Below are 21,638 nucleotides of genomic sequence, written 5' to 3'. Positions count from 1 at the left end.
TAGTTATTATTAGTTCAAATTTAAATTTAACACTGAGATTACTTTGTTAATCCAACAATAATAATCAGTAACAACCTGCCATTTAGAATTTGTTGTAAAAATGTTGTAAAAATTGTGTACAATTATCATTTCTCAAAAAAAAAAAAAAAAAAAAGTGTAATTTTTTTTTTTTTTTTTTTTGAGAAATGATAATTGCACACAATTTTTATAACATTTTTACAACAAATTCTAAGTGGCAAGTTGTTATTGATTATTATTGTTGGATTAACAAAGTAATCTCAGTGTTAAATTTAAATTTGAACTAATAATAACTAATTACCTATGATTTATTGTGAAAATATTGTAAAAATATTGTGTGCGTAGCTTATTATATTTTTTTTTAATTTCTCCCAGATTTCGGCAACCACCTTTTTTTTTTCCCCCTCTCATTTTCGGCAATGGCATTGCCACAATAGGCACAAATTTTTTCCCTCTATTTCGACAATGCCATTGCCACAATTGCTTCCCGGTCAGCGTCTTGGATAGCAGGAATTTTGATAATACCATTGCCAAAATTCAACATTTTCTCTCTCCTACTTTTTCTCTTTCTCTCTCATACTTTTGTTGGAATTTCGGCAACGGTGTTGCCAAAATTCCCTCTCTCTCCTCATTTTCACAAATAAGTTGGAACAGTGCCCATAACGCAAATAAATTTCGAATTCAGCAATATTCAGCCAAAAGACTTGCCTAGTGGCAATTTTAGATAGAAAAATAAATAATATTTTAATATTATGGTGAACCACGCTAGCTTTTTTTCATCCTCTACTTAACGATATGGACTATCTTAACACAATACAAAAAAATTGGAAACCAAAATTAACACCTTTAAAATGTTAAGGAACATTTTGACTTATAGGACAAATGTTGGGACCAAAATGGCAATTTACCTTAGTTTTTTTTTCCTTTTAAAATTTTTGCTTATTTGTTATGTAAAGAAAAAAAATCTTAAGTTTAATTATAATCTTGCCAACTTTCAACCGAAGCACACTTAATTTATAAATAATCTAACTTTATTTGATGTTTTATGTATAATATGTATAGTTGAATACACGTTTTATTAAGTGTGCGTTTGAGTTTAGATGAAAAATTAAAATTATTTCACTATTCAGCTTATTTTTACTACTATTCATGGATCCCTCTGCACTTTTTGACATTATTCATGGCCTCATTGTACTATTTCAACTAACTTTTACTTTTATCTACAGTACTTTTAATAATAATTTTTCAATTTTAACAAAATAAGTAGAATTCAAACACACCTTAAATTTGAAGAATCCGATATCTTGGCTCATTATGCCAAGAATGATAACTATGTAATATGGATAGAGGAAAACCCTAATATGGTTGAGTTGGTTTTGGCTCATGATATATTATGATTATCTTCTTCTTAATAAAGTTACAAATTTTTCATTTAAAAAAAAAAATTATTGACCCATGTCATTAATACTAACATTTAATTATTTACTGACTGAAACTCAATTTCACAAGGATAGAAACTTTTTTGGATTAGAATTTCTTCAAGTCACTATGGCGATTCAAAGTGACCATTGAAGCATACTTTTAATCATATTCCCTCCACCCTTGTATAAGGTTTTATTTATAGCAAAATTGAATAAGGCTTTATTTATATCAAAATTGAATATACTTCTATGAAACATAAATTTTTTTAAAAAAAATACATAAATAAATAAATTAATAAGCTTGTTTTTTATAAATTTTCTCTTGAAGCCTCAAGGTGAGCTGTCAAACATCCACTATATCCATAATCTAATGTTGCAGACCTTAAAAGCATCGGTGATGGAATGATGTCCACTATCACTCTGATAAATCAGTCCCAAAGTCTCAAACACTCAAAACTCCATTGGTAATCACATCACAAAGGAAGACAGAGTTTCTTCAAGAAATTTTCCACAGTTGAATCAACCATCTTGATCATACATACTTTTCATGATGGTAGCTAAATCAAAGGCTCACCGGTCTAGAATGGTGCCCAACTGGAATTATTATCATCATCAACAGCCTTCAAGTTCTATGACGGCCAGGACAGTACCCTCTCACTTCTTCAAGATAATCCTCCCATCCACCATGCAACAAATGAAACTGGTAATTATCACTCACTTACTATATATATATATACCTTAATTTTTAAGCCTAGTGAATAATAATACCCTGGTTTCTTAGAAATTAAGACACAGGATAACAAATAAGGAAGCAATCTTTACCAGGACTACTATATTGCAATGGCTTGCAAATTTGGTTTTGAATATTATCGAGCTCTTGCATGCACCATTTTAATGAATATTCAACGAACCAAGAACAAAGTGACAAAAAAAAAAAAAAAAAAAATTTGGGTATTTAGAAACAGAACGGGTACTTGATTACTTGCTAGTTCTTGGTTTTGATTTCTATCCATTTTTGCCTAAATTAGTTTATCTAGTTATATAATGGAGGGATACGTTGAATGCAAAGTTTTTTTTTTTTTTTAAGAAGATTAAAAACACTTTGAATATACGAATTTGAAACACGTTGATTTTGTTAAAAGACATGGACGAAAAGTGAGTATAGCGTTTAACTATAAATTTTGGCTACCAATAATTGAAAAATAATAATTAAAAAATGGAGTTAATTAAGGAGTACGAAGTTTATTTTCTCACACCATTAAAAAATCTTTGAAAATTGATAAATTGTAGTTAACATTTTGTTGGTGAAAATTGTGTTACCTATTCAAAATTAGTTGCCTTTGTTGTCTTCCGATGTATTGATACTGATTCTGCTGTGTTGAGCAGCTTTCTACACCTTTGGAACTGCTATTTTTATTTTTTGTTAGCATATTTTGTGTCAAAAATTTCTTATAAAATACATTTTATTTTGTTATTAGTGGGTCTATTTGTATTTTTTGTTGATCAGAATTCCTCATGACAACTTTTAAAAATCAGTTAAGGTAGAAATTTCTGTTGACACTCTAGGGATGTTGGGTTGACTAAAATTGCACGAACTTGAGAAAATTCAGTTACAAATTCACTTGCTGTTCTAGCCCTTTACCCATCCTACATATTCATCATTTCCCACGAAATTCAATCCTAAATCCCATTTGAGAGTTGAGAGAAACCTAGCAAAAATTAAGAGCCAACACCTATCCATTCTCTCTAATCTCTCCCTCTCACCATGGCCAAATCCTTGAGAGGAGATTAGATCCTTCACTCCTATCACCATATTAGTGTTGTGAGTGTTGTTTGGAGCCTTGGTAAATGGTAAATTATTGCCTATTGGAGCTACCACAAATCAGCCATGGAGGCTTGAAGATGCAATCAGTGGTTGATTGCAAATCTTGTAACTTGAATAGAGAAAAAACTTGAGGAGTCAGTTGCGATCAAAAGCTTTGAGGGAAGGGGTACAAGATTACAACACTAGGCTTGGAGGGTTGTGTTGTCTAATTTGTACTACAAGTATCTATTCTAGTGCTGTAGAGAGCTTTTTTCACCTGCTTCTTGGGTTTTCATTCTTTAATAACATATCTAGTGTTATCTTGTAGTATTGTGTCTTTAAATTTCAAGTGGTTATAGACTCTATATGCTGTAATGTGTTTATCCATGCATATGTTGCTATCCATGCTTAAATCAATTGGTAAACCATGTAAATTTGGTGTTAATTGATAGATGTAAGATGTGTCCTAATCGATTAAGCCATAATTTAAAATTTGGGACCTAAATGAATACCAAGGTTGGATTAGGTATTTCTCAGAAATACTAGGAATTAGGAATAACAATTTTGGTGTTTTTTTTAAAAATATAAATAAAAATTATTTTTAATGTTTTATTTCTTGTTCAAAAATGTTAGGAAGCCCTTCTTTCTATAAAATCTTCAATAATGTAGTTGAACAAATTGCAAAATATTCCACTGGATAAGACTTAGGTACAATATTTAGGTAATGTTCTTTAAATTCCTCTTTTAAGGTCCTACCATGTAGATTTTTTCTCACTGAATGGAAGTGTATTTTTTAGTTAAATAGCCACATAGTTAAATCTTAAGAGGAGAACCTAAGGAACAACACCTAAGGTACTGTACCTAAGTTTTGTCCTATTCCACCGGAGCCAGGAGCCAAAGTGCTAGAGGTGAAATTATGTGATGAACCATGAGCCAATAAAATACATGTTCATCCCATGGTTTACAAATCATTACCTCATTGATGTTCAGAGAATATATCAATCTGAATGTGTTAATTCTTGTTTCCTCATTTCATTTTATTAGAATCGCCATGCTAATTGGTACTTTGAGATAATTTTTGAATACTTGGAACTAGGATTGGTAATTCTAAAATAATTAAGCCAATGGTAGAAACAAGAAATCAAATCAAATTTTTTTTAAAGTTCAATTGAAGTGATTGGTTTGGGTAGCCAAGGTTCACTAATTTTACCATTGTAATTATTAGAGACCATATTTCTACATCTTTGAATCACATGTTTCATTGATATCATTTTACATTTTAATTTAAAGACAAAATAACTTAATTTGGTGAGCTGCAGATGATCCCTAAAAAGTTTGTGAGGGAATTTGGGAATGAACTATCCACTGTTGCCAAACTCACTGTACCTCATGGTCATATTTGGCAAGTTGGATTAGAGAAAGCTGACAAGAGCATTTGGTTTTGTGATGGTTGGAAGGATTTTGCTGAATACCATTGTATTTGTTGTGGTTACTTTCTAGTCTTTAGATACGAAGGAAATTCAAATTTCCATGTTCTTGTATTTGATAAGACTACCACTGAAATTCAGTATCCACTGAGCAAGAATTGTCATTTGGAAGATCAGGTGGAAATTGTGGAATTAGATGATGCATACATATCAATGCATGACAAGTTGAATGAAAATGAAATTTCTAACTCAGAACAATTTCCCTCAAAACATGAAGAAGTGAAAGAAAAGTTTGTAAAGAAAAAATTTTCTGGCACATCATCAAAAGGGGAACTCATGATGTCCAGAGGAGGAGAGAGAGCAATCCAAGCTGCCAGAACGTTTAAGCCTAAAAATCCTTCTTTCATGGGAATCATACAGCTGTATAATATACGTAACCGTTACATGGTGAGTTGTTATACATGATTTGATTATGAAGTTTACAAATATTGCCTTGAAATATGTTTAGTCACAATCTTTCTTTCTTGTGCAGTATGTACCTGCTGGATTTGCTTTCAAGTATCTTCGTCAGCGTCAAATTGCCAAACTGGAGACTTCTGATGGAAGACAATGGCCTGTCAATTGCTATTATAGAGAAACTTCATGCTCAGCAATGAATATAGGGCGGGGATGGATCGTATTTGCCAGGGAGAATAATTTAGAAGAAGGAGATGTTTGTGTCTTTGAGCTGATCAAGAGGAAGCCTGTTGTGCTTAATGTGTCAATATTTCGTGTAGTTGACTATGCACATAATGCACTACTAGTTAAATAGGCTTCAGAATCCAAACTTGGTTTCAGAGATGTTTGAACTTTGAAGTGCCTAATTAAGCTTATGAGGTACCTTTTTTTTTGGGGGGGGGGGGGGGGGGGGGTGTGGTTGGTGCCTAAAGTTTACGAGGTACCTTTATATCTATGGACTATATTAGTTTGGTTAGTGATGAGTCTTGAACTCTGGATTCTAAAACTTTTGTCTAAGCTTGTTGATTGGTGGGGGGGGGGGGGGGTGGGTGGTGCCTAAAGTTTACAAGGTACCTTTATATCTATGGACTATATTAGTTCTGGTTAGTGTGATGAGTCTTGAACTCTGGATTCTAAAACTTTTGTCTAAGCTTGTTGATATTACAGCTAGTGAATCAATTTGAAGAAGTTTGTTATTTTACTTTGTTTCCAATTATATAATTATTGGACCTGGTCTTTTTCTTTTTTTCTTTTTCTGCGAAAGGCCAATTTTATAGAGTCTTGGATCACCGTATTGGACTGGCCTGGGCCAGGTTAGTCGAGTGGGCCGGGTGTTTGTACAACTCTAGTTGTAAGATCCCAAGCTCCACTACTAATTTGTTAGAACTTGTGCTTAACAGAGTGCTTAACAAAATAAATAAATTAAACCTGCACATAAGATGATAAAATTTTGTGTGGATTAGTCAACTATATATATAAATTTAGTATGTTTTTTTTTTTTTTTTTTTTTTTTTTTGGTAAAATGAATCAATTTATGTCGTAGTAGCTGCCCAGTTGTTGTCTAACAGGTCACGAAGACTTAACGGGTAGTCAAATATAGTCTATAGATTTAACATAGAGAGGGACAAAGATAGAGACCAAATAGAACATATTTGGAAACTGTACAGATTATTGTCCTTTTCCTATGACTTCTGCTACTGACACGTCACACCAAAAAAAACTAACATATCTTTTCTTTTTACATCACCAATACTCATTACTCCTCTTGAGCTAGAGACAGAACATGTGAACTCACAGTCACTGGCCATCAATAGTCATTGTTCTTTGTTTTTTTCTTCACCAACCCCATCCAACCATTTAATATGTTAATTTTATTTTATAGTATTTGGGATATTTTTAATTATCAAATATATATATATATATGATATAATATTTATTAATTTCAAAATAACATTACATAAACTTTTTATCTAAGATTAAGATCATATAGTATACTCCACTTTAAAACGGTGTCCACCATGATTCTAGTGACAGGCATGTTCCATTAGTCACAATTTACTATCTCAGCAAGATTTACAAAAACAAATTGTGAAATTTATGCATTTACAACATAATTACTTTATAAAAATGAAAAAAATAAAGTTATATTTTCTTGTATTAATTTAATATCTTTTATAAAAGTTTATAAGTGGGAAGTGAAATTAGTATTAAACTGAAAATGTTTTTTTTATTAAAATCAAGAGTAAATTTATTACCACAATTATTTTTACATTTTTAGTCACAACTTGTCTATATGTTGAGTTCTAAACGTAGAATAAAAATAATAGATTTATGTGGGTCTTTAATTTTATCATTCGTAAATAACAATATGGACAGTGACAAAATTATAAAAATATTTCCAGACTTACCCTAAAATCAGTCAATCTATTAACGGTCCACTTGCATGGTACAGTAGTCTCAGCTTTTTACAGCTATACTCTTATGCCACATGCCAAAAGGCAAGACAGAGTTTAACAAGTAGTGAAATGTAGCATGTAGATATTGCACAGACAGAAACAAAGATAGAGACAGAATAGAACAAACTGGAGAAACTGTACAAAGGAGTATTAACTCCGATTCCTATTCCTACGTAACTATGCACATTTAACATGATATAGCGCAGACATCCTTCTTCTTTTCCTTACAAGTTTTGCTACTGACATGTGACACCAAAAAATTCACATATTCTCTTTTTTACGTCATCAACTCAACACTCATCTTGAAGTCACACACACTCATTTTTCTGAGCAATAGATATATAGAATAACTAGTCCACTCACTCATTTACTGATCGAGCTAATATATATAGAACTCCACGAGCTTATTTACTTAAATCTGATCACATAGAGCTATAGAACTTAGACTTACCCATTCGGACCACCACAACAAACACAAAGTAAGCGAGAAGGTAGACTTATTGTTTTCTCATGGCACCGAAGTTGACTGATATAGACCCTAAGACTGAAAAAATTGAATTGGACTCAAGTGGACCAATGAACTGAACTAAATTGAATGGACCGAAGTTAATAAAATTGGATCAAATAGACCAAACTAGACTTAAATGAACCAAAATGCTATAATGATGTAGCTTAATAGAAGCATAACAACAGTAAATAATATACTTTAGTTTTTAAATATTATATAGGTTTGTAAAAAGACAAATAGAAGTTATATATATATATATATATATAATTCTTTCATTTAGGAGAGACTTAGTGAGGATAGTATGGGAACAATATTTCAATGCAATAATTTTTATGTAGTTTTTGCAAAGAGTAATGTTAGGAACACACCAAGAGACTTGTAGCTTAATTGATACTTCTTAATGTTCCAATTGAAATTTTTAGGGCTCAAATTTCTTATCTCCAACTATTGAATTATTAAAAAATAATAAAAACAAATTTAGGGACACAAAATTTTTGTTTCGGCTTACCCATGGTGCTCCAATAATGCAAGCTAGTATCAATTATTTTCCACAAACACTTCCAATTAACATATCGTCAATTCAAACTTACTTGGGTATATCCTATCAAAAAAAAACTTAGTTGGCTATTAATGTGCTTAAGTGCTAAGTGTTTAAATAATGGTGTTACACTCTATATCATTAGTAAGGAGAAATGAACCTAGGCGTTTTTGTTGAAAACATCATGAGATATTAATTGAATTACAATTCTTTTGAAAATAATTTGAAAGTTAGAATAGGGTGGAGGAAGGAGATTTAACTCTAAATGTATATGTTAAAAATTTGATGATATGATTTTGTAAATATTTTAAAATTTTTACTACTATCTTATATGGTAAATTGTAACTAACTATTTATCACTTGTATAAAACGTTACATAGGAGTTTTTTTTTTTTTTTTTTTTTTTATGGTTGCAGAGTATCCCTCCAAAGTTTGTGATAGATTTTGGAGATGAGATTTCCACTTCAGCTACACTTGTAACTAACTATTTATCACTTGTATAAAACGTTACATAGGAGTTTTTTTTTTTTTTTTTTTTTTATGGTTGCAGAGTATCCCTCCAAAGTTTGTGATAGATTTTGGAGATGAGATTTCCACTTCAGCTACACTTAGTGTTTCCTGCAGTGGTACTTGGAAAGTAGGATTGTTGAAAGCTGAGAATAACATTTGGTTCTGTGATGGTTTGGAGTACTTTTTTGAGTATCATACTATTTCTGCTGGGCACCTTTTGGTCTTCAAATATGAAGGACATTCAAATTTCGATGTTATTATATTTGATAAGACAGCCACGGAGATTCAATATCCATCCTGCAAGAACGATATATCGGAAGAACTCGAGGACATGGTGGAATTAGATGATTCAGACATGTCAAGGCAAGATAGGCAGCCTTCTGACACTTCTTCAAAAGGAAGAGAGAGAGCGATCCAAGCAGCCAAAATGTCCATGCCTAAAAGTCGTTCTTTCATGACTGTCTTGCAACCGTATAATATACGGTTTAAATATGTTGTAAGTCTTATATATATGCACATGATTTCATTATGAAGTTCTTTAAATATGGCCTTGAAAATATATGTGCTTAATTTATTGCAACTGTTCTTTCTTGTGCAGTACGTGCCTAAGGGATTTGCTAACAAGCATGTTGCTTGGAATCAATTTGTCAATCTTCAGACTAGTGGAGAAAAACAATGGCGTGTCCGGTGCTATTGCCATACTAGTACATCTTCAGCCATGAGATTGGGGATGGGATGGGCTGCATTTTCAAGCGACAACTATTTAGAAGAAGGAGATGTTTGCGTCTTTGAGGTGATCAAGACGAGTCCGGCTGTGCTCATGAAGGTTTCAATATTTCGGGCGCATGACTATGCAGTCAATTAAGTTTCAAATTAAGTTCATACTAAGATAACTTCAACTTTTAAAGTCAGGATTAGTTGGTGATGTTTATGCAGTACCTTTTGTTATATATATTAAGGGACCTGTGTTTGTTCACTGAGTTTATTTCTGATGGGCATTGATTTAAGACTTCTTTCTGATCAGTTTAGCGGGTCTTGTTGAATTTGTTCATAATATAAAGTGGATTGGTTTTTTAATTTATAGTAATTCTAAAGGATTTTTAGATTACCATTATATTGGACTGGTGTAGCACAATTTTTCTAATTCATTTTAGAACAGTTTATCTTATTCATTGCGTTGATTCGATTTTTTTTTTTTTTTTTTTAATAACAACTCAATTGCTACAATTAAATAGGGAATGTATGATTCAAATCTTGGTCTTTTTCATAAATTAAAGAGATAAAACAATGCCAATGTTTTTGATTATTCGTAAACTTTTTTAAGTGCCTTTATTTAAAGACTTGCTTATTGCCACTCTAGCCATAAATGAAACTTTCTGACTACGAAATTTAGAAACATTTCCATCAGGCTGTAAGAGGAATGCAATTAGCATCCTTATTGAAGAAGACTTACATTCTCAGCATTGCAAAGAATTTTTAACAGTCTCATGAGTTTGTGTTGAAATTATTAATTACTTTCTTGGAAAGTTGGAACCACCTGTACATTTTCTTAATTAATGCGTGATTAAATAACCAATGAGGTATTGACACGTGTATATATATATATATACACATATAATAGGTCGGTTGGGCCAGCTGAAATTTTATCAAACACCTAACTGGATCGATTCCAATCGACCAAGTTAAACGAAACCGTCCATCACCCTTGGGGTTCAACTGAGTATTTGAAGTGTGAACACCCGAAATCATAAGATAAAAAGTTCCACAATTAATTTATTGCAATTTCGACTTAACAAACTGCATTTATAAAACAATAAATTAAAAATTGATAGGATATAATAATATTTAGTGTGTTTTACTCAACCCCATATCTAGAAAAATGAAATTTAATATCAACCCTAATATGTTATTTATACAAATTAGCCACAAGCCCACGCAATATGTGGGACAGTTATATTTTTAGTGCTGATATATATATTTTAGTAAAAAATTTAGTGTTTCTTCTAACCACACAACAGAGTCATCAACACAAAGAGCTTGCTTCAAGTGGCCTTGTTTTGTCATATTAACTATTTTGAGTGTTTGTATGAAAAAAATATATGATTTTTTTTTTTTTTGGTTAGAGAATAGAATTGGCAATAAATTTATTTATAAAAGTATTTCTGTCATGGTATGTTGAATAATTTATACATTGCAAGATGAGCTTCACATGTCAATAGAAAAAAGTAAAGCTTAAGAGATGTTAGAGATATATTAGTCTAATAAGATAGGCCCAAGCTTAATGCTACTTTGTGCACAAGACAAGTCTCCCATTAGAACTAGAAATCTATTAACCAAAACACCAAAATTGTGTAATTCACTCAAAAACTAAACTACTAATATTAGCTAAGGGAGGGAAAAAATAATATAAAGAAAGATAATGCAACAAATCATTAAATTAAATTATTAAAAATAATAATAACACATTTTTCATCTATATTTTTTAATAAATTCGAATTTAGAATAGGTAGGCTCAACCAAAACTTGTTTTATTTCTCATAAGTGCACCGAAATGAATCGAACTGGACTGAATTGACTATAGTGGATTGAAATAGATCAAAATAAATTGAAGTTGATCAAAATAGACTAAAATTGACTAAAGTGGACCAAAATGGACTAAATCATCAGCCACATCACCATTTTCCATATTGATTTGTTCCTCTAATCTTTTTTTAAAATATTGAATACATTAACCAATTGACTTTACAGAATCCAAAATGCATACTCCTAAATTGCATATTTTAAGAAATATCACATTATTCCCCCATGTTTGCATACTATAGCAGGCACCTCCATTTCAAATGAAATTGCAAAGCCTTAGTAGTTATGCCTATATATGAAACTCTACTTTCTATTTTAGTCATTGGTTTGACAGAGGATATAAAATTATTTGTTTGATATATAATAAAATGTTTCCCCATGGTAAAAGAAGTAAATAAAAAAGAGGTAATATTTAACCAGATTAAAATTTAAATATGAGGAAGTTTTAACATATGACCATTTAGTTAAAATTTATTTACCCAGACTCAAATTTTAAGGGAACATATTTTTTTTAATGGAGAATTCTTTTACCTATTATTTTAACTCATATCTTCCACTTCATGATAATTGATTTTTATTATTAGAATAAGATATTAATCAGTTAATTCTCAACAACAAAAAAAATATTAATATATTTTTTATATAAGCTGAGTTCAAATCTTAAATCTCTTATTCAAGAAAAAAGAGTTTTACTAATTAAGTTAATTGAAATCTACACATATATGTATCTATGCATTTAATTGTGATTTTTCCTTTTCTTTTTTTTCTTTTTTTGGACATATAGGCAGCCTTTTGTTTTCTGCCGCGGGTCCATAGGAATTTGGGCTTTTTTCAAGCCCACATCCCATAGCAAAACCCAGAATGGCCAGCAGGCCCAGCACAACTCCTGATTGTGACACATTCTCCAACATTAATATTGGAATTAGCTGTCGTAAAGGGCACGGCCTCGTTATTCTTTTTTGCATCTGTGTAGTCCGTGTATATATATTCAAGGTCAGGTCAAGGATTATAAGTCTTTTTTTTCTTTTCTTTTCTTTTTTTTTGTATTTTTTGAGAAACAAATAGGATTATAAGTTAGTTATCTTAATAATTGTGTTCATCGTTTATAAATAATTAAACAATCATGTAATTAAAAATACATATAATTGATTAGTAAATAATTAGTCACATATTACTTTTTTTTTTAAATAATAAATTTTGCTAAGAACTTTTCTTTTTTTTAAATTAGGACAGGATATGACATTAATTCCTTTGGAATAATGAGAAAAACTTTATCAATTTTACACAATAACTTGAAAGCAAAAAAAAAAAAAAAAAAAAAACTCTTTGACTTTCGAACAAATTTTAAAGTATTTGTTAAGTTGTTTTCGTTAGCTTAATTATGTGCCAAATTTACTTGTGATTGGATAGATGTACATACTTGAGCCCTAGTGATTGGTGCTGTGAAGAGCGTTAATTTTGCTCCCGCAAAATGCAAGCTGTACTTGTGAAGTAAATGTGGCAAAAAACGAAGCAGCCTTTGTGAATCGTGATGATCAACTTGTGGGCAATTCATGAGAGAAGTTTCGCTACCAAGAGATTCTTGAAGACAAAACAAATATTTTATTCTTATTCTTTGGACCGCTAAATTTCAATCCATATCTCATGTACCACTTCCCATCGAGAGATCTATGTATGCATTTGTCATTTTCTCTCTTCTTCTTCTTCTCTCTCACCATTGACATATCAATGAGAGGAGATTGTATCCATCATTATCAAAACCATTCTTAAGTGTTTAAGAGTTTATTGGAGCTTGGAATTATTTGGAGCTATACCAAAAATCCAAGGATACTTGTAGGAATGGCAACGGGTCGAGTTTGGGCCGGGTTTTTCTATACCCGGACCCGACCCGCAGGTCAAGACCCATGGCCCAGACCCGGCCCGTTAACTAAACGGGTTTTTTTCCTGGGCCCCGAACCCGCCCCAGCCGGGCCCCACGGGCCCCGTTAAAGTATTGGGCCCAATTCGTGGCCCAACCAAAAGGAAAAAAAAAAAAAAGAAATTCAGATCCAAACACAACCACAATCACAATAACAGAGATCTTTCCCTTTCAAAATCACAATCCAAACACAATCACAATCACAATCATAGAAATCACAACCACAAATTTCAGATCTACATTTTCCCTTTCAAAATCACAATCCAAACAAAAATTTCAGATCTATGATTTTCATTTTTCCCTTTCAGAAATCATAAACACAAACACAAACACAAATTCACATGATTGAGGCAAAATGAACCCAGAAAAAAAGAAAAAAAATGGAGACAGTGCGACATCGGCGACGGCGAGGACGAAACGAAGTTGAGACTTGAGAGAAACAGGAACGGCGAGGACGAAACTACATCTTTCCCTTCTTAAATCTGTCGGAAATGTGAGTCCCACTAGCTCGTTTGATGAGTTCATGATGCTCATAATGCTATACATACAGTTGTGGCCGTGCATGTGACGGTGTGAGATCGCTGAGAGATGAAGAGATGAGAGGCAGTGAGTGAGCGAGCTGAAGAGATGAGAGATTGAGAGGCATGAGAGGCTGAAATGAGGAGAGGAATGATAAGTTTAGGGTTTTAACTAAATATATATATATGAGGGTAATTTAGTAATTTTGTATGTAATATAACCGGGTCTTAACCGGGTCGGGTTTTGGGTTTTTATGATAAAACCCGGACTCGACCCGGACCCGCTTCGGGTTTTTTTTAAAAACCCATACCTGACTCTATTCTTTATCGGGCCGGGTAAAATCCGGCCCATTAGGGTCGGATTGGGCCGGGTATCCGCGGATCGGATCTAAATTGCCATCCCTAGATACTTGGTGGCTTGTGGTTGGCGGCTCAATATGCATTTTTTAGAGAGTAGTTGAAGGAAGAACTTGACAAAGTTGGTAGCTAGAAAGAGCCTAAAGAGCTTGAGTACTAGGATAGCTCCAGGCTTCAAGAGCTTATTGTATATCTTGTACTACAACTATTTACTTGTGGAAGCTTCATTCTGCTCGATTTTTAGGTTTTCATCTTTGATAATACATTGTATGGTTCGCATTCTTTTCTACTATTTATATTACTTTATTTTGCTCTAGTGGTTTTATGAATATCCAAGCAATATGGAATTGGTTAATCATTTGCATGCATTTGACATTAAAGGTAGTTTAATCAAAGGAGTTAATACTGTACCAGAAGCTATTTCGGTTTGATCATAAGTACGAAATATTTCAATACCAATTAATACCGGTATGTTGTTTTGGAATTATCGCTAATTATATATATATATATATATATATAAAATATTACATTCTAACCCAACCCAACATTGTAATTGTTAAATTATAATAATAATATAGATATTCAGGTACATACATAGATCTTTTTTTCTTTTTTACCTTGGATTAATTCCTTAAAAAATATGTAGTTTTATAATGAAAGATATATAAAAAGTATAAAAAATAAAAGGCTAAATTCCCCAAACATCCCTTGAGGTTTGGACTACCACCAACCAAGTCTATGAAATTTCAAAATTGACCACTTTAGTCCCCAAAGACAATTTTGTCCCTAAACACCATTAGCCTCTGTTAGCTTTTCTCTTCTCTCTCTTCACGTTAACTCTCTCCTCCTTCGTCCCTCTCTCTCTCAAACCACACAACCACCCCAATGTTTAGAGTTCTGGCCTTGACCGCCACAGTTGGAGCCTCAATCTTGCGTGTAGGACTAGGAGTACGCCACCATGAATAAAAGCCGGTGAAGAAGACAAACTGAAATGAAAACAGCGCAATGATTGTCTGGGAAGTCTCTTAAATCTCTGTCTAAGGCCGACCCATGACTGAATTTGAGGGTGTGTTTTGAATTCAATGAATTGTTGATGAAACTCCCACTACAAACCAACCCATTGTCTAACCTTAGAGCTGCCATAACCACAACACAAATCCAAAAAAAAACCCAACAAACCCACCACAGCACCACCATATCTCAACCCACAACCACCATTGGCCACAAAACTCAACCAAATCCACAGCAACAAAACCCAAATTCTTCAAGAAAACTCAAATCCAAAAAACCTGTAGTAAACCCACCACTCCATCGGAACCCACAACCACCCCCCTACTGCAAATCCAACTCAGCCCACAGATCTATTACTTCAGACCACAATCACCACCTCACCACCATCGCTACAAAGCCCACAACCACAAACCGCCACAGACCCAAGCTCTGAGAAGACTATCGCCGACCATCAAGGAGACCATCACCTTCAAAAACGTTGCTACGGTGTTAGGCTCAGTGGAAAGTGGTGTGGAGGACCTGACTTGGCTGAACGAATGCATGATCCAATGGTGGAGTATGGGAAGGGACGGCGGATAAGAGAGGAGAGGTTGAACGAGAGAAACAGAGGGGATGAGAGGGAAAAAGAAAAATGACCAAGGGTGAGATTAGTTCAGTTTTTTGTTGTTGGGGTTTTTGAAAAAAGTGCATAATAAAAATGTTGAGTTTTAAAAAGTCGAGTGTTTGGTAAAAACTGTTAAAAAATGCTTTTTGAAAAAACTCAGTGTTTGGCTAACACTTATAAAAATTGTAATTTGAAGGATAAATTATCAAAAAGGACAATTTATATATAAGGGAGTTTATTTTTTTATTTTTTGGATGTGAGTTTATTTCATATTTAAATCAACTACTTCATATACTTAAATCAATTTTTCTCTTTCTAAAAAAATTATTTTTTTCTCATCAATATTAGCTAATAATAACTTACCACTTAAGATTTATTGTGAAAGTATTGTGAAATTATTGTGATAATTGATACTTAAATCCAACTCAGCCCACAAATCTATTACTTCAGACCACAACCACCACCTCACCACCATCGCTACAAAGCCCACAACCACAAACCACCACAGACCCAAGCTCTGAGAAGACTATCGCCGACCATCAAGGAGACCATCACCTTCAAGAACGTTGCTACGGTGTTAGGCTCAGTGGAAAGTGGTGTGGAGGACCTGACTTGGCTGAACGAATGCATGATCCAATGGTGGAGTATGGGAAGGGACGGCGGATAAGAGAGGAGAGGTTGAACGAGAGAAACAGAGGGGATGAGAGGGAAAAAGAAAAATGACCAAGGGTGAGATTGGTTCACTTTTTTGAAGTTGGAGTTTTTGAAAAAATTGAGTTTTTAAAAAGTGCATAATAAAAAAGTTGAGTTTTAAAAAGCCGAGTATTTGGTAAAAACTATTAAAAAGTACTTTTTGAAAAAGTTCAGTGTTTGGCTAACACTTATAAAAGTTGTAATTTGAATGATAAATTACCAAAAAGGACAATGTATATATAAGGGAGTTTTTTTTTATTTTTTTATTTTTTTTATGTGAGTTTATTTCATATTTAAATCAACTACTTCATATACTTAAATCAATTTTTCTCTTTCTAAAAAAATTATTTTTTTCTCATCAATATTAGCTAATAATAACTTACCACTTAAGATTTATTGTGAAAGTATTGTGAAATTATTGTGATAATTGATACTAATTTTAATTTAAATGTACTATTACTTTTTTCCCTTTCTAAAAAAATTATTTTTTTCTTACCAATTTTAGCTAATAATAACCTACCATTTAATATTTATTGTGAAAGTATTGTGAAAATATTGTGATAAAATTGATACTGATTTTAATTATAACGTACTATTAAAATTATTTTTTTCTCTTTCTAAAAAAATTATTTTTTTCTCACCAATATTAGCTAATAATAACCTACTCTTTAAAATTTATTGTGAAAATATTGTGATAACATTTCTTTCTTTCATTTTTTTTTTCCTTTTTTTCCCCCTCTTTTTTCTCCTCCACACACACGTACCTTTCTCTTTATTCTTTTTTCTTTTCCCTCTTTTTTCTCCTCCACACACATACACCCTTCTTTCCCCTTTTTCCCCTCCAGAACATTCCACCTTACTTTTCATTTTATCTTCTCTCTTTCCCCTTTTTCTCTTTCACTTCACCTCCAGAACGTTCCACCGCTGAGCTCAAAAAAAAAAAAAAAAAAAAAAACTGTTAACGAAAGCCGAGAGGAAGATAGAAGATGATGATGATGATGATGATGATTGAAACATTGGGTTTGTATTTGATTTTGATTTTGGGTTTGGGTTATGGGTTTTCAGTTAATGGGTTAAATTTTGAGTTGATTTTCTGTGGATTTTGGATTTGATTTTGAGTTGATTTTGAGTTGGGTTTCAAATGGGTTTTGTTGATTTTGTTGATTGTGGTGGTAGACCGGTAGTTGGGTGGTGCTATATTTGTAGCAGCACGGTAAGGGCAGACCGGCGTGAGAACTAAGAACTGATGAAGGGTAATTTGGTAATTGAACTCACCCAACAGATATATATATCAAACGCCCAGTCCAGCTTTTACAAAATGGGCCGAAAATGTCCATAACTGAAACGCGCATTTCCTTGACAAATATAAAACGCAACTTTTGTCAAAAATTTGCGTTTTATAATCACCAAACGCTGAACTTAGGTTGGCTTTTTTAAAAAGCCAACTTTTGGGCTCAAAACACCCAAACAAACGGGCACTAACAGAAGCTAACTCCATTAGGATTAAATTGTCTTCAGGACTCAAGTAATCAATTTTGAAATCTCATGGATCTAGTTGGTATTAGCCCAAATCTTATTGGGGGTGGTGTTTGTGAAATTTACCCTAAACAAGAATAAAATGAAAGCTTTTTTTTTTTTTTTTGAAGATATGAAGGCTAAGAGGGCGTTTGGTCACCCATTTTAAAACATAGTGTTCAGTGTTTAAACACTGAACACTAGTGTCTAAAAACAAACAAAAAAATGCATTTGGTGGACCATTCCTGTTCAGGGTTGTTTGGAAAATATTGTTCAAAAGCCCATGTTTAAAATGATGGTTTTGAAACATACTCTGGCCTGTTTTTAAACAACAAGAACTAGTGTTCAGTGGCACTTCAGTAATTATGTTGAACACTATTATGGGCCCACCTAGTCAGCTTTTTTTCAAGTATTCTCTCCTCTCTTCCTCTCATCTCTTCATGCCGAATCCGCACTTGGTACCAAGATCTCCATCTCACCCACACAGTCAAAGCAACCCAGCAGCATTACTCTCACCCACCTCTATAACTCCCTTCATCGACCTAGCGCCATTAAATCCATCACCATTAATCCTCACCGACCCATCATAAACACGTCTTCTACACACTCCAGCTCACACCGCATCACCAACCTTTGTCAATCACATTAACCCCTTGCTCAAAATCATAATTCCATGCCCAACTACCCCTAATCCTTGTAGAGATCCCACCCTCACCTACAAAGCTTTGGTGCTAACCAAAAGCCAAACTCACACAGTGCGAAGGGCTTGGTCAGGTAAATCCTCGTAGAGATCCCACCCTCACCTACAAAGCTTCAGTGCTAACCAAAGCCAAACTCACACAGTGTGAAAGGCTTGGTCAGGTAAATATTTGTAATTTTTTTAATTACTTGTTGCAGCTTTCTTTCACATCCCTATCTAACTTAGATCAATCGACATTAATCCAACTTAGGGCTTATTTAGTCCCACATCTTCATTCAGATAGAAGCCTCATCCTCATTCTCCTCCACCTCTCTCGTGTTATACAAAGCCTCTGCTTCCTCCTCTCACCGTGTTCCCTTACTGGTAGGTCTGCCTAAATGTAAACTATTATAATTTCGTAGGTAGTGAATCATTTGTTTGCTTGTTTTGTTATAATTTTGTACCTAGGTCATGCATTTTGTCTTCATTGGGGAGTTTATTTTCAAAACTAAAGACTTCCTTTTATGTAGTCAGAAGAGGTTCTCCTTTTATTACAATAATAATACACTAAACTATATGTAAGTTGAAACTGTGAAGTGAATAATCTTAGCTTTTGTTTACTATAAGATTAAATAACATGAGTCCTGCCAAAGAATTATAATAACGATTGTTGTTGATATGAGTTACTGAGAAATTATTGTTGTTGATATGTAATTTATGTCTATACTACTCCATTATAATTACTAGACTTTTTATATGTTCTTCAAATGTGCAAATTCTTGTTAATCCACTTTGTTAGCAACCTTGCAGCCACTTAAATTATTGGGTTCTACTATCATATATGATCATTTATGATCCTTGGTCTTGCTTCTATTAAAATTCAGAAAATCTATCTTAAAATTTCCAAATTTAGACCTTAGTTTCTCTTATATGCCTATTGCTTGGTACTTTTAGTGAGTAGGTAAATGTTTTTTAATCTGTATCATACAATTTCAAATGACGAGTCTATGTAAGTATACCAAAATTTATTTAGATGGACGAGAGAACAGCTGATGCCAAGGATAGGAAGTTGTGGCCTACTGCAGTCAAGAAGCATTTCATTGAAGTATTGTTAGAAAAGGACGCTAAAGGGAATATGCCTCAAGGCCAGTTCAAGACTGGAACTTGGACAACCGTTATGAATGAGTTTAACAAACACACGAATAAAAATTACAACAAGACATAACTTACACAAAAATATCAACGAATGAAAGGTTGACACTGCACATTCTCCCAGCTCATCGGACGTACAAGAATGAGATGGGACCTCATTTCAAATACTGTGACGGCTAGTGAGGAAGCATGGGCTGCTGCATTTGCAGTAAGTCCTTTAACATACTTCAAACAAAATTTATTATAATTAGCTATATGCATGGTTTATGGTTGTAAATAAAATGATACTGAAATCTACCTTGTGTTCATTATAGCATGGCCCATCTTTTAAACACTGAATATATTTATAACTAAACAAGAGAAGTACTTCAAAAACAAAGATGTTTATATGGACCAACACTATGTTGTAAGTGTATATATATGTGAAAAGCAGTTTGCTAGATCTTTGTTTACCTTTCCCTGCATATCAAGAATATGGAGTTTATTAAATGGTGTATTAATAAATAATGTGTTGAAATAGTTTTTTTGTAGCATTTTCTCATGATAATGCTTTTAGAAATGGAATAAAATCTGATCTAAAAGGTCTATTACTGTAGAATATATGTGTGATTTTGGTATAAAGTTAAATTTTGATGAAATGTTGTTACTCTTTCTGTTTTTGGTATCTACGAGTGGATGGTTATTATAGGGTTATTATAATTACCCATCTGATTTGTATTGGGTTTTATATGAATAAGTCATCTAACCCAATATATATGGTTGTTAATGGGTCAATCATAAATTCAAGGAGTTCAAAAAAAATGGGTTGAAACACTATGACCTATTGGGCAAGCTTTTCAATTCAAACACAACCACAGGTTTCCTCCAAATTTCATCTGCCCAACCAGCGCCCAACAGTGATGAAGAGAGAGAGTTGGATGCAACCTTCCTATCTGAGGAGGTACATGTCAATGTCAACACTGATGGTGTGGATGATGTGGAGGAGCTGCCCACACTGAGTGAAGCCCAAAGCCGAAGGCAAGCTAAAAAGCGGCTAGCTGAACCGTCTCATTTAAGCGAAAAAAGGAAGAAAAGGCACTCCCTTGAATCCATGACGGAGGCAATATGGGGGTTTATTAACATGAGAAACCGGAGGGGGAAAAGGTCTACCAACATCGAAGAGTCTAGTGTGGGGGGTAACAATGAGTTAGTTACGCAAGCTATAACACTGCTCAACCAGCACATTGATGTGGATCATGTCACATATTGCAAGGTCGTGCAGGAGTTTCATATCTCCAAGAGTAGAGCCACTTTTTTCGCTATGATGGTCGATAAAAGAAGGGCTTGGATTGAGTTCATTGGGGGTGGATTGCTATAGCTGATTAGTGCGCCGTGTAGATAGGCTAGGAAGATAATTAGTACTCTTATTTTGCTTTAATGTGAATAGGCAAAGTCTGTATTATGTTAATATTTTGGACAATAACATACTGCCTTCCTTTATTATGTTGAATGCTTTGGACATCTATGCTACTTATGTAAGAAATATGTTTTGTGGTTATCGTCTCTTTTATTAGTAGCATTTTGTTTGGTCACATGTATATATATTTTCTCACTTATGTAGAAATATATATATACCCACTTATGCAGAATTATAAATACTCACTTATGTAGAAATATATATATATATATATATATATATGCTGACATATATATGCATACAACAATATATACTCACTTATGCAGAATTATAAATACTATTATGCAAAAATATATATACTCACGTATATATACGTACAGCCATATATGTTCATTTATATATATACTAACTTATGTATATACATACAGCAATATATATGTGTGTGTGTGTGTGTGTGTGTGTGTGTGTGTGTGTGTGTACTTTTTAATAGTGGCTGATGTGAACTTATTGGCTGCCCATAGGTGTGATTCAGTTAT

General features: G+C 33.1%; 3 protein-coding genes across 3 annotated transcripts; all 3 read left to right on the top strand.

Annotated features, from left to right (window-relative positions):
- The first annotated feature begins 1,797 nt into the window (after positions 1 to 1,797).
- On the top strand, positions 1,798 to 5,545 carry LOC112013518 (B3 domain-containing transcription factor VRN1). The gene is made up of 3 exons (XM_024045910.2): positions 1,798 to 2,142; positions 4,563 to 5,117; positions 5,203 to 5,545. The coding sequence occupies exons 1-3, from the start codon at positions 1,987 to 1,989 to the stop codon at positions 5,479 to 5,481; spliced, it is 990 nt and encodes a 329-aa protein (XP_023901678.1). The 5' UTR covers positions 1,798 to 1,986; the 3' UTR covers positions 5,482 to 5,545.
- A 76-nt stretch (positions 5,546 to 5,621) lies between these two features.
- On the top strand, positions 5,622 to 9,766 carry LOC112013560 (B3 domain-containing transcription factor VRN1). Its single transcript, XM_065767781.1, has 3 exons — positions 5,622 to 5,639; positions 8,720 to 9,175; positions 9,278 to 9,766. The coding sequence occupies exons 1-3, from the start codon at positions 5,622 to 5,624 to the stop codon at positions 9,542 to 9,544; spliced, it is 741 nt and encodes a 246-aa protein (XP_065623853.1). The 3' UTR covers positions 9,545 to 9,766.
- Positions 9,767 to 19,587: 9,821 nt separating this feature from the next.
- On the top strand, positions 19,588 to 21,063 carry LOC112013601 (uncharacterized protein At2g29880). The gene is made up of 3 exons (XM_024045996.1): positions 19,588 to 19,728; positions 19,831 to 19,914; positions 20,494 to 21,063. The coding sequence occupies exons 1-3, from the start codon at positions 19,588 to 19,590 to the stop codon at positions 21,061 to 21,063; spliced, it is 795 nt and encodes a 264-aa protein (XP_023901764.1).
- The last annotated feature ends 575 nt before the right edge of the window (positions 21,064 to 21,638 follow it).

This window comes from Quercus suber, unplaced genomic scaffold (assembly GCF_002906115.3).
Source record: "Quercus suber isolate HL8 unplaced genomic scaffold, Cork oak 2.0 scaffold_847, whole genome shotgun sequence".
Taxonomy (NCBI): Eukaryota; Viridiplantae; Streptophyta; class Magnoliopsida; order Fagales; family Fagaceae; genus Quercus; species Quercus suber.
The sequence above is the reverse complement of the archived record's forward strand: the minus strand, read 5'-3'. Positions and strand labels throughout refer to the sequence as shown.